The 13946-nt window shown below is 44.4% G+C and overlaps 1 protein-coding gene and 1 pseudogene across 2 annotated transcripts in view; one reads left to right on the top strand and one right to left on the bottom strand.

Annotated features, from left to right (window-relative positions):
• The window catches only part of LOC147457531 (uncharacterized), a 56761-nt gene that overhangs the window by 31314 nt on the left and 11501 nt on the right, over positions 1–13946 (top strand). For both annotated transcript variants that reach the window (XM_086512400.1, XM_086512399.1), the window contains 4 exons: positions 7188–7320; positions 7487–7584; positions 7667–7711; positions 7790–7895. In XM_086512400.1, the coding sequence (XP_086368526.1) occupies positions 7188–7320; positions 7487–7584; positions 7667–7711; positions 7790–7895 (382 nt within the window). The remainder of the gene's footprint in view (positions 1–7187; positions 7321–7486; positions 7585–7666; positions 7712–7789; positions 7896–13946) is intronic.
• LOC147457532 (uncharacterized) lies at positions 1540–3691 on the bottom strand (annotated as a pseudogene).

The following is a 13946-nucleotide window of genomic DNA, read 5'->3' on the forward strand; positions in this document are numbered from 1 at the left end:
GACTCATAAAATGCACCCCCCTCCCCCTTTCTCTTCACAAGCTAATCCTCAAGGCTCAAGCTCTCTCCCTCTCACTCTCAAGATCTCTCCCTCTCAAGACTCACTCTCTCAAGGCACAAGGCTTCAAGCCTTCAAGCTCTCTTCCTCTCCCTCCCACTCTCTCAAATCTCTCCCTCTCCATCTCTCTCTCTCTCTCTCTCTCTCTCTCTCTCTCATCATCTAGTCATAGCAAGGTTGAATGGTCTTCAAAAGGAGTTTTTTGTGAGTATTAGAGTCAAAGCACTCTAATACTCCTTGTATTTAAACACAAGGAGCTAAAAATTGCACTATTTGGGTGTTTTTTATACCTCCCGTTCCGCGACGTTCCCGTTCCGGACCCCTAGCCGTTCCCCCGTTCCGCGGAGATCCCGTTGCCGTTCCCGTTCCGCGTTCTGGGTAACTATGCTCTAAACAAGCAGTGGAAGCGGCCTCGTATCTCGTAATAGACGGGGCAGTGGCATGTGTAGTGCAACTCTGTCTCAGGCTCTATGTCACATAGGGGGCATGTCCTGGCCTCTGCTGGTACTCCGCTGTATCTCCCAGTCTCGATCCGCAGCTGGTGTGAAGATGTGCGTATCTGGCCAATAGCACATCGTACCCCATGAGACAAGTGGGTGTCCATGTACTTGGGCCTCGTCACAAAACCGTCCTCCGTAAGCTGGAGAAGATGCTCTTTGTAGAAAGCCATCTTCGTGCCCAGCTCCTGTGCTGGCTGTATCCATGTCCTCCTCGTGTCTAGCTTAGTCAGGTCCTGGCGGATGAGCCTGGTGATATCGGACTGTGTAAGAGTCAGAGAGGGTGCATCCAGTGAGTACTGGAAAGGAGGCAATCTGTCTATGCTGAACCCATGTGCCTGAAACCATGATGTCATCTCCCCATACCAGCATGCTATATCTCCTTGCATGGCTAACTGTCGAGAGGACTCAAGTGCAAGGCGGGCATATCTGTCTCTAGGAAGTTCCCACACGTGGTGTATGAAGGAGACAGATCTGGTGAGCGCCTCAACCACTAGTGGGGGGGCAGCTAGCTCTGCTCGGACAATGGCACGTGGTACTGAAGCCTTGGCTCTAATGAGCCACGAGATCATAGAGACCAGTGCGGCCTATCCTCCCGTGATGATCCAATGAAGGTCCCCAAATCTGAGCTCCATAAAGCAATGCAGAAGCCACCAAAGTGTCAAAGGCTCCTGAAACTGAACCTGTGAACACATCCTTTCCAATCTACCCAGTGCTGCCTGGGCTCTGGTCAATCTAGTCTCTGCTGCCCTCCTCAGTGAAAATGCTGGCCCACTAAAAACCACTCCAAGGTAAGTATAACCATCTGTATACTCCACTGTCTCCTGGCCGTATGTGAATGCGGGCGCTGACCTCCTGATCCACTGTGGGGTGGTATTAAATACCATGACCTTGGTTTTACCAAGGTTGACGGACAAACCACTTTCCTGGGAAAACCTATGCAAAGCATCCAAGTGACGCTGCATCCCCTCCGGAGAGTTGGGGATCAACACAATGTCCCTGCCAGTTGTGCACCTCTATCATCATCTCTCTCAATGTAGTCAGAAACCTCATCCACATACATACCAAATAGAGTAGGAGAGAGCGGGCAACCTTGCTTCACCCCAATAGTGGAGTGAACCGGTGTGGATAGACCCTCTGAGGTGCGTACATGCCCCACTACTGACCTGTATAATGCCATGACCCCCCAAACGAGCTCTGTGGGTACTCCCATCTGTTGTAATCTGCACATCAATCTAGCTCTGGGTACTGTGTCAAATGCTTTGCGGAAATCCACAAAGCTACAATAGATCCGTTTCCCATGTGATCTGCCCTCCTCAATGATGGCTCTGAGTGTCAACATATGGTCAGGAGTAGAAAAACCCGTCCTGAACCCTGCGTGCCCGATTGTGCGTATCCCCTCCCTCTCTGCCCATCTACTCAACTGCTGCTCAAGAATAGATGCGTACAACCGTGCCAATGTGTGTCCAATCATGATAGTGCGATAATTCCCATGCTCCATAGGGTCTCCCGACTTGAAGATAGGTACAATAGTAGATAGGCTCCAAGTATCAGGCAAGCCCTCACACATGGCACGGTTAAACATAACTGCTAGAAGCTGTGCTAGTAGATCTCTGGCATGCGTGAAATGCTGAGCCACTAAGCCATCATGATCATAAGCTCTCCCAGTCCTCATCCTGTCAATGGGCTTCCTTACCATCTCAGCGGTGAAAAAAGCACATGTGTGTGGGCATGGATTGGGGGGGTCGGGAAGGGAGGGCTGCTCAGGAACTGTGTATAGAGATGATGCGTATTGGCCCCAGGTCTCTGTGGAAGTAATGGCAGGGGGGGGGGAGTGCTCATGAAAGAGCCGCCATGCCTCACGCGAGTCCTGACTCAAGAATAGCTGGTATAGATCCTGCTCTAGGCGAGCCAAAAATGCCCTCTTCTTCCGCCGCACTAGGCGTCAGAAGTCAATCTGTGACTGTCTGTGAGTGATGTCCCCCAAAAGTACCTCCCTCTAAAGTCTGGCTCTAGTGTCCCGGCATTCCTCATCATACCAGCTGTTCTGGGGCATGCTCCCCGATCGGTGTCTCTGCTCAGGCTGGGAATGTAGGTATGCCTCTGTTGCTGCACCATGTAGTGTCTGTGTCAGTATAGTAGTAAGCTCCTCCAGAGGTCGCCTTGGCTCCTCTGCGCACAGGCGTCTGTAGATCCCATCTATGTATATAGAGTCCGTCTCCCGCGTGAAGGTGTAGCGAGTAGGGGCTACTGCCCGTGGCCTTTGTGCTATACTAAACTGAAAAGAGATGGTAAACGACACAAAAGCATCATCTACTGCCACACCCACAGGTCGGGGTCCAACCGTGAGATCCTGGATATGAGAGATGAGGCTCGGCTGAGCCATGATATAATCCACTGTGCTGGCTCCATGTCTGTGTGGAAAGCATGTAAAACCCCTCGCAGCGGGAAATCTCTGTAGGCCATTCAAGATGGCCAATCCGTGTGCAGTCCCGATGTTTATCAAGTGTTGTCCATACTCAGTGTGCTCCCCATCTTGTGATAGCCTGGATAGGCCCGTCTCTACAACATCTAGCTCTCTCAGCATCTCCTCTGAAGTATCATAAAATACTGTCTGATGATCGGCAGTCCTAGCATTGAAGTCCCCTAGAATGATGATGTCACCATCTCTAGAGAACTCCCAAATGTCATCATCCAAAATAGAGAAGGGGGACTGTCCTCTGGGTGGTGCATAAACTGACGTGTTCGAGGGAAAGTAGCAAATAGCAATGTAAAGATATCTGCCTGTCTCTGCTCTCAATCTCACCCACATGTACCTAGCTTGCTCATCCCTGCGAGCTATATGTATCAATGGTTGCAACTGCTCCGTGATTAACACTGCTACTCCTCTTGAGCCCCGCCCTCTATGCTCTGATCGTGTCTCTTGTCTACAGGCTGTCTCCCATCTATATCCACTTATGTGAGGCATAGATTGCCCCGGGGCCTGATGTGTCTCAGAGTAGAAGACGATGTCTCTTCCCATAAAACTATCTTCAAAAGCACCCACATCAAGGCGCATAGATCCATTACAATTCCAAGTGGCAACTTTGAGTGTGGTCCCATAGGTCTCGCACCGTCATGTGGAGCGCCGCTCTACAATCACCACCCGACCATCTCTGTAGAAGGCCGTCTTTCCCTTCTCTCTGGCCGCTTGAATCTCTGGCATTACCTCTCTCATATGCGCAAGTTGTGTGAGAGTGAGGTCATCTCCAAGGAATATACCCGTTTTCTCAAGTGTAGGACGCCTCTTCAAGAAGTCCTTCTTTGCCTCCATGGATAGGAAACGCATGATTAAAGCTCTCTCCTTGGAAGTCTCCCTATTTCCTTGCGTCTTCTTCTCTACCCTCCATGCCTTTGTATGAGTAGCAACAGAGTTCCCTTTCCAGATGCAGTGGCGTCTCTTTTGGTATTTCCTTTTTGATTGATCGCAAAGGTACAACGTCCACGTATCTCTCATCTCTGCAGGGCTCCCAAGGTCATCTGAGAGAGAGAGAGAGAGAGAGAGAGAGAGAGACGGACGTCAATTGACATTCTAGTCGGACAAAATACCCCAAAGCTTGGCTCATCTAAAATTTGACGCAAAAAGAAAAGTAGATTTCAATAAGTTATCACTATCTATGGATTTCAAACGGGCATCCATGTACATTGAAATGGTTGAGCAAAAGTTATGGATGGCAAAGTTTCAATATGATGCACCATTGAAAATTAAAAGGAAAGCTTTCAAGAAAGTTATTTGTTCTTGTGTCGAAGAATGCTTTGCTATAAAGCATGTCCATGGTATCAACAAAGATAGATTACGCAAAAGGTGGTTTGATAAAGAATGCCAAGATGCTTAAAAGTCCTTGATAAAGTTTGATGCAACTTTGGACAAAGAAAACTATCAAATTCATTTGTATACATACAAGGCATTGATTCAAAAAAGAGAAGAAGATGGGAAGTAAAGCGACAATTGTTTCAAGTTCAAAAAAAGGCACATGCATGTGGAAGATTTATGAGAAACTTGAGGGGCAAGCGGGTTGAGAGTTTTGGTAACTTGACTCTTGTGGATACGCACACACATTGTAGGCAACTATATGAGCAACCAAATGCTGAAAAAATTCCATTTTATGGTTCACTCCCATGTATGCACTGTTTTTTTACTATTGAGGATGTATGTGGTGGGCTCGAAAGTTGGCCACTCGTAAAGTGGAAGATCTTCAAGGTATTATGCCGGAAGTGATTAAATGGACGAGAGATTTTACACATAAGTGGATGTGTGTTATGTTCAACTTTGCACTTCAACATGGTATGCCTTACGATTGGAGTACTAATTGGGTCAAACTTTGCATAAAGGAGGGAATGTAAAGAATGTAAATGACTAATGATTGGGTCTCTTATGGCAAATTAGTTTGGGTGCATAATGGAGATAAAATTGAGTGATTGGGTTGAAGAGAATGGCATCGTGCAAAGGACAAACGGGTTTTTGTTGACGCCATAGCACCGTTGATCATCTTGTCACTATTCGTGTTCTCATGGAGGAAAGTCGATTGAAAGGCAAGCGATTGTATTGTTTCTTTGTGGACTTTAAGAAAGCCTTTGATATGACTCCACGTAACAATTTGTGGAGAAGGATGAAAGAACTCCAAGTGCCAAGTGAGTTTATGCTTACGGTTTCTTAAATCTATGAGAAGGTGATGTGTCAATTGTGCATGAGGAGGAATTTTAAAATTTTTTGCAAGTACTATTGAGGTTAAACAAAGATGTCCATTGTCACCAACTCTCTTTGGTCTATGCATCAATCAATTGGAACGAATAGTACTTGACTTTATGCAAGGTGGCATTGAAGAGGTCTCTATTTGCAATGCGGTATTCATGCTTTTGTTGTATGCGAATGATGTAGTGCTTCTAGCAGACACTTTAAAGGATGCACAAAAGCTTATGGTTGTCCTTGAGAACTTTTGCTTATATAGTGGGCTGATCGTGAATGAATCCAAACCAAAGGTTATGCTTGTGAAAACCACCCATAAGAAGAAGCCATGCATTGTGTACAACAATGAAACACTTGAAGTTGAGAGCTTTACGTACCTTGGCCTTGAGGTTCCGGCCAGTCACGAGTTGCATGAATGTGCTATGTGTCGTTTGGAAGCGGGAAAGAGAGCGTACTATGCAGTTGAGAACATGTGTAATGCGAGAAACATCAATGGTTGGGTTCTCAAGAAGGGTGACTCCGATTCTTCTCTATGGAGTTGACGTGTGGGACGGGAGCATCTCAACGTCTGCTTGGAAAGAGTTTGAGAATGTCCAAAAGCATTTTCTTACAAACTTTCTCCAAGTTAAGATATAAACACTATATATGCTCTACTTCTGGAGTCGGAATCTCTTTTAATTGAGGTTATGGGCATGGAAAGGGTTGTGGAGTATATGATAAAGATGCGTCAAAACCCCTCATATTGACTTCCTACAATTGCATGGGAAGCAAGCAAAAAAGTTCAAACGACGTATAAAAGCAAGATCTTGAGCACAAGATGGATGCAAGACATTAAGAAGTGGTTTGGGAGATGGGATGCATTACACTTGCTACATGATGCCTCAATTGACTCCCAAGTGAATGAAGCTTTTCTACAACGCCAATATATTATGGCTTGGGAAAAATCCGGTGGGTCACGCTTCATTCATTACACCGCCCATATTGCCCCCAACTACAAAACCATGTTATTTGCTGAAAGAGGAAACCGTACTCCCCGTTACATTCTTGAGCCTATCCCCTTGTCAGCGATACGCACTATCACAGCCATTCGGCTTAGCTCTGACTCCCTTTGATGCAATGGAGAAGAGTCAAATCGATTGTGCATATTATGCTCATTGCAAGTTCGAGAGTTTGAGTACCATAGACTACTAGAGTGCTCAGCTTTTGGTCACATTCGAACTTGCTTCCCTCACATTTTTAGCCATGACCTAGACCTACACACTTTCCTCTCCGAGCCACAGTGTGGGCTCTCCATTGCGACTCTCATCACCACAATTTTGGAGCATTGAGAGTCACTCATCAGCCATACACATACTACTTCACATGTAACTTTGGTCCCATAGGTCATATTTGACATCTGAGGACGATAATAAAATCTCTCTCTCTCTCTCTCTCTCTCTCTCTCTCTCTCTCTCTTAGAGGTTATTACGTTGTAGATCTACATTTCATTTTGAGATCAGGCAACGAGTCCATAAAGTGTTTGTAGCGTGTAAAGCATTGCGGCCCAGGTACTTGGAGGTGGACCATATAGAGAAAAATAGGAAAAACGTACCCTAGTAGAGGTAGAATCTATGTTCAAGGTGAAGTAGGGACAAAGCTGCTAGGTCTCGTTTGGAAAATGCTTGTTTCTTGTCATTACAAGGTATGGCTTGTTCCCAAGAGAGTGTGGGGGAGCAATCTGGACAGGTGTTTGAATTCTTTTCTTAGAAAGTTTTTTTTTTTTTTGGTGTGTTCTGGTTGCGCATCTTAGTGTAATTCAGGTTTAATGTGGAGACAGCTATGGGGTTAATACTGATGTGAAGTGGCTTGCTATGGCATTAGGGTTTTTTGGGAGTGACTGACTCTTGGCTTTCTGTGGCCCTATAAAGTTTCAAGGTTTCAATTGGGAAAGCTGGAGGAAAAAATGGTATCTTGAACTAGGGCCAAAGGCAGCTGATTTGTCAAGTTGTGGGATAACAACAATATGGTTCCCTCCTCCAACACAATCTGTCTCACCACAAGGTCTTACCTGCTTCACAAAAATATGTTGCTTTTGCTTGTAGCTGCTTTTCATACGTACTTGAAACAAGGCAGGGTGACTTTCTAAAGCTCTTGTAGTCCATGTTCTTCAAATAATGTCTTCCTGATAAATATGTTTGGTTAAATTTTTACATCAAGGTGCTGGCAGGTTACATGCCGGGTGATTTGTACAATTTGAATTCTGCTTATGGCACTGAAGAGGAGCTCAAGAACTGTATAGAAGAGATGCACAATCATGATCTGCTGGTACATGCTGGTACATAGTGTCTTCTGCTCAGTCAATGTCACACATCTTGTCGGCTTTACTCATTCTGGTTTGTCTCCCTAGGTGCTTGGGGATGCTGTTCTCAACCATCGTTGTGCCCAGCACAAGGTGGAGTGATTCGTCAGAAACTTTCCTTTTGCTAGTCTTAACAAAAAGCATGATGAACTTCTTATTCTCTCAATGCAGGGTCCTAATGGTGTTTGGAATGTTTATGGAGGAAAACTTGCTTGGGGTCCGGAGGCTATTGTTAGAGACGACCCAAATTTTCAAGGCCGTGGAAATCCTTCTAACGGTGAACTCTTTCGACTAGTTGTCCTTCAATTTTCCCATTGCAAGACTCATGAACATTGAAGTTTTTCAGCTTACCCATTATTGTGGCTCCTCGATAGGACAGTCTAGTTGTTTCCACATCCTTCTAAGTGAGGAGCTCCAGGGCCCCATATTACCACATTGTCCTTTGCAGCTGGTCAGAGTAGCGAGTGCCAAGGGGAAGAGACACTGTGTAGACTCTTATTTCCGAGGAGGCTTCATCTTGGCGGTTATGGATATGGGAGGGAAGACCGATATCTTAGCTTTATTGGGACTCAGGGGAGTGGTAGTGGCCTTCGACGGAGCATGGTCAGGCTCCCTTGTCTTTTTTTGAGTATATTGTTAGGATTGGGCGTATTGCTGTAGTCAGGGAGCAGAGCGAGCGGCCTACTTGGATGCAATTTTTTTTTTGCAAGAAAAAGATCCATTAGTTAAGAAAACGCCCAATGGGCTACAACCTGCCCATACTAGAGAGGGCTACATCAAAATGTGGGGAGACTCTCCCAATGAAAAGGTAAGATATGTACAATGATGGCTGAAGTAGGATATGGGAGGAGGAAAGACAGTACTGCCATCTAGGCGCGCCATGAACCATGTAAAGAAGGGCCCTGGTCGCCAAAGTTGCAAAAAGGCCTCGCGGTGCTCCTGCATGTGGCTGGAGCTGCCCTCAAGTCTCTCAAACTGGCCCTGAGTCTATGGATTAGCTCCAACTAGATGTCACATATAGTCTCTGCTGGTGGGACGAGTTGAGCCTCGAAGATGCCGAAGCAATGGGCTCTTCAGATGCACCACAGTCTAAGGCTGTAGATGAGCTCCCAACAAAGCTCTATGCCGGGCTGGAGTGTAGGCTGGCCCTCCTGTATCACGATCATCCTGCTTCCTGAAGCCATCGTGCTGGGCCCGTGAGTGTGGAACAAGCTGAAGCACCACAGGTGTACTTGATAGCTGTAGAAAGTGTAGGCATCAGCCACAAAATCGAAGCCAAACGGATGGTGGGTGTATTTCGATCCTCACTCGAGAGACCCGATTGTTGACATGCAGTCATGGACGTCACATCAGATTGCAGTTTCAGGTTGAGGTCTTGCCTGATCAGCAGTTGACTACCCATTGGCAGCCTGTTAGAGTGGTAGGCTATTTCCAGAGGAGGTCCTATGTTGACCCTATTTTCACTATTGAGGAGGCACCACTTTGGAGATTGTGGATTTGGCAAGGAAAGCCACTTGTTCAGTTAGAGTGGGATCTTGGTGAGTGGCAGTGGCCTTTGTTGAGCCATGATGGAGCCCCTCTATTCTTTGTTGAGTATCCTGTTTCCCTTGGGAGGAGACTTTCTTTGCAGATCTGGCACTCTCCTCACCGTCCACGCCAGTCAGAGGTTTGGTAGGATCAGCGCATCCTCCTTGCCTTCCAAAGACAGTTTTGGTGATGCGTTTGGACCCTCTAGATCAGTCGCAGCATATGTTTTTTCATGTGGATGCTAGCACATGCAGGATTGCCTGTTGGTACTTGGTTGGCAGTCATTGGTCATGACCCGACTTGTCAGAGATGTACTTTAGAGTCCGAGTGTTTGAGGCACTATTTTTCGGTTTGTCCTTTTGCGCAGTCAGTGTGGATGGCATTTGTTGTTTGTTTATTCGAGTGGGCATCCATGATGGGTTCGTGACATGCGAGGCAGCTGCATGGCTTTTGCAGCTTCGAGGTGACACATCCCCCCCCCAACGCACCACTGCTCAGCATGCAGTAAAGACTTAACAACATGAGACCAAAACTCTGCTCGTGCACTTGCCACATTGGGCGCATATATGTTCAGGAAACCCATGAGGCATCCCTGAACCTGCATAGTAATCCACTGAGCTCTGCCTGGCACAATAATACCTCTGCCCACAATGGCCTGCTGCCAAGAATCCGCAATAGTCATACATACATGATACCCCTCCCTGGATACCTCTAGGTGCAAATGTAGCTGACCAAAACGTTTCATAGCGACCACGTAAAATCTGACCACAACGTCTAATGCGGCTCTCACACAGATGATGCTCCTGTAGCATAAGAATATCAATCTCACCTCCCACAAGGCAACGCTAAAGCTCTTGACGCAACCGACCTCTCTAATGCTAAAATTGGGGCCCTCCTTATCCCTTGTACCAATAAATAAGTGGGTTGGGCACTTATTACTCAGAGCATTTGGACACAAAGTCTGAGAGTGAGCGCCTGTCTACTCTCTTGTACTTTGAACACAGATTAACATAAGGGAAAATTACCAAAATACCCCTCTAATTTGTGGAAATTCCCAAAATACCCTTGTATCTATTTTAGTTGGATTGTTCATGATTTCCTAATTTTTGTTCTTTTTTGACAATGGAGATCCGTTTTTTAGTACTCAACAAATTACTTCCCAAAAAAAGACAATTATGTCTAAAAATAATGAAGCAATTCATCTCCAAAGCCTACATAACCGGCTCAAATTCTAGTTTTAGTATCTTGTATTGATAGACAATTAGTCTTCTTATGAAAGGCTACAATTTTTTTTATCTTTGGATAAATTTACTCTCACAACCAGGGTATTTTGGGAATTTTGGAAAATTTGAAGGGCATTTTGGAAATGTAGGACAAAATATGAGGGGTATATTGGGAATTTTTGAAATTTGAAGGATATTTTGGGAATTTCCACAAACTAGAGGGGTATTTTGGTAATTTTTTCTTAATATAAAAAGAAATACCGAAAGGGGCGCCAGTCTTTGGGGCCAATACCTCTAGGAACGGAACTTCACCGGGCCGTGTCATCTTTGTGAATTGTTTTGAAGTGAATCTTTGTCGTGTCGCGGTAGAATCTTGACTTGGGGTGTCCAAGTTTGTCGCAGTGGTAGCAGAGCGCGGCCGATTTCTCTTCTACCGGGAAATCTGATCCTTTTCTCGTGACACTTATGGATTCCAACAAGAATTAGTCGACTTCTTCTGCATTTGCGAATGCGGGAGGAGATCACGAAGAAGATTCTCATGATCAAACAGGGGAAGAGTATGGCCCACCTCGGCCTACTCAGTTTGAGATTGAAGAGATGGAACGTCGACAGCTGGTTGACGAGGCAACAAAGCAGATGATTAAAATTGTGAAGGATCCAAAATTTGTAAATTTTTTGTCTCAGCAATCCATCGCAGAAGTGCACACCCAGTGGCAAAAAGCCACACAACCACCCATCGAACCGGCAATCAAGAAACCTCCTTCTTCGAGGATGTTTATAGAGCAAGAATTACAAGAGCCAACCAATATGACTTTCTCAAAAATAAAATCAAGAAAGTAAAAGAATTCAAAGAAGGTGGATAGTCGATTAAGTTTGACTCCTTTTCTGGGTTCCGAGATGCTCCGAGGGCTTTGGCCTTCATTCAACAGTTTGACACATGAAAAGGGCCGAAAAATTGTACTTGATGTGAAATTGAAGGGCGAGCTTGTCCCTATTGTATCAGCTTTGACTGTTTCTAAATTAATGAAACCCAGTTTGTTTTTTTTTTTGATCTATTTGAAAGAGTTAAATGATGAACACAGGACGAATATGTCTAAACTTGATAAAGAACGCCAAGATTTTCTCCACTCTCATGTCGATTGCTTTTCTGAGGGCCTGCCAGGCGAGTTAAATGATGAACGTAGGACGAATATGTCTAAACTTGATAAAGAACGCCAAGATTTTCTCCACTCTCATGCCGATTGCTTTTCTGAGGGCCTGCCAGGCGAGTTGCCACCATCTCATCATGAGGATCATACTGTTGATCTGATACCTGGAAGCAGACCACCGAACCGGCCACCTTACCATGTGAGCCGAGCCCAGAATGAAGAGATTATGAACCAAGTGAAAGACCTTTTGGAAAAGGGTCTTATCCAGCCGAGCACTTCACCTTACTGCTCTCCGGTGTTGTTGGTTTTAAAGAAAGACGGATCTTGGAGAATGTGCATTGATCACAAAGCTCTCAATAAAATCACCATCAAGAACAGATTCCCGATTCCAAGGATCGATGATATTCTTGATCGACTACAAGGATCCTCTTGTTTCAGTAGGATTGATTTAAAAAGCGGATATCATCAGATCAGAATCGTGTTGGGAGATGTGTACAAGACGGCCTTTCGGACGAGCTTCGGTTTATATGAATTTTTGGTGATGCCTTTTGGCCTTACCAATGCTCCAACGACTTTCAACCGAATGATGGATAATTGCTGCAGTAAATGGTTTTACAGGCATCCTCAAGAGATGGTGGGAAATCCTTCCACTTGAAGTAAAAAATTATATTATGCGACCTGAAGGAAATGCCTCTCCTCTCCTGCTCTTAATTGAAAGTATCTACAAATAATTTATTGGGCATCGAGAAGATCAAGCATCTTTGGCATTACAGGCTTTTCATGAAGCTCAAATCCGTAATTTCTCCTCCATTTGAGATTTTTGTATTTATTGCAGAAATTTAATATATATCATTTTGGAGAAATCAAAGCAGAGTTTGTGCGCAAACTGCCAAAAGCCATTACCAAGCTGCTTATTAAAAAATTGGACAACCAAAGTCTGGATCTCCAATCTACAACACTTGGAGATATAATCCAAGCCTTACAGGTAGTAATACAGGAACTATACATTCAAAAGCAGACACAAAAAGAATTGAAGGACTCAAAATTTTCAAACAAGTTCTGCAAGCAAAATTACTACTCTAGAGATTTTGGATGCGCCAATAAAAAGAAGGAATGCTCATGCAAGCATCCTAGGAAGGGCAACAAGGAGAAGAAGATCAAACGAAGACCCAAGCATCGATTCTTTCGAAAGCTTAAGTCCACATCTTCAAAGAATGATAATAAATGTTTTATTTGTGGCAAAACAAGTCATTGGACTTCTGAATGTCCCAAAAAGAAAACATCAGTGGCATTCAAAAGTATAATCTTTGAAGATGGGTATAGCTACTCAGAGCTATCCTCTTCAGATCTCTCACAGAGTTCGAATTTAGTATTGCTCAGTTTGCAAGCAAAAGTTCTTCATTAGCAAACAGAAACTACAATTCAGACTCAAGTTTTAAGGACTGTCCCATAGCTCTTAATGTCATGAGCATGGAAGACTTCATGCCTATTCCTTTTAATCCTCAATGGTAGACAAAGTCCTCTAAAGGAAAACAACCATACAGGTCTGAAGACTCAGAGTCTAACAATTCCGAATTCTCCATCGACTCTGAAAAATCAGGTAAGAAGACCATTCCAAAGAAAAGTTACAAGGAAGTAACTACATTTTAAAAGAAACTGAAAGTTGCTCTGAAAGAAGCTGATAAAGCTAAGCCACCAGCTATAGAAAGAATTCTTATTCTAGCTCTAGCAAAGAAAATGAAAATGAAACAAATTTAGGAGAATAAGCCTCTCTTTGATCATCACTTTATCATCAATCTTGTCTCTGGCAAAATTAAAGCCAAACCAATCTATCAGCTACCACCAGGAAGAGAACCCTCATCTTCTTTCAGTTCTGATGATGAACCCATAGAATATCCCTGGGATTTTTCCTCGATATCACATAACCTCCTTGGTCTATCCTCCAAAAGTTTCTCCAAAAAGAAACAGCGTTACGACAAAGGGAAGAGTTGCTTGAAAAGCAACAAGCTCTACTTCGATGGGAAACCGTTCTACAAAAAAGGGAGAAAGCTCTTCTCTCTGAGGGCGGGGTGAGAAATATCCATCATATCCACATACCTCACCAATTCCAGCAACAACCTCTCCAGCTGAAGAACCAACATTAGCAGGTAATCTACTCTCCAAAGAAGACATACAAAATCTTAAGGAGATGATCACCTCATTGAAGCAACAAAAGATTCAGCCACATTTAGAGGAATCTACATAAATAAATATGGCTGATAAAACAGACATACAAAATCTTAAGGAGATGATCACCTCATTGAAGCAACAAAAGATTCAGCCACATTTAGAGGAATCTACATAAATAAATATGGCTGATAAAACAAAAATTGGCAATAAAGATATCCTACCTCTAAAAGCGGATATCATGGTAATTGGCAAAGCCCCTTT

Source organism: Adiantum capillus-veneris, chromosome 5, assembly GCF_014529385.1.
Source record: "Adiantum capillus-veneris isolate H3 chromosome 5, ASM1452938v2, whole genome shotgun sequence".
In the NCBI taxonomy this organism is placed as follows: Eukaryota; Viridiplantae; Streptophyta; class Polypodiopsida; order Polypodiales; family Pteridaceae; genus Adiantum; species Adiantum capillus-veneris.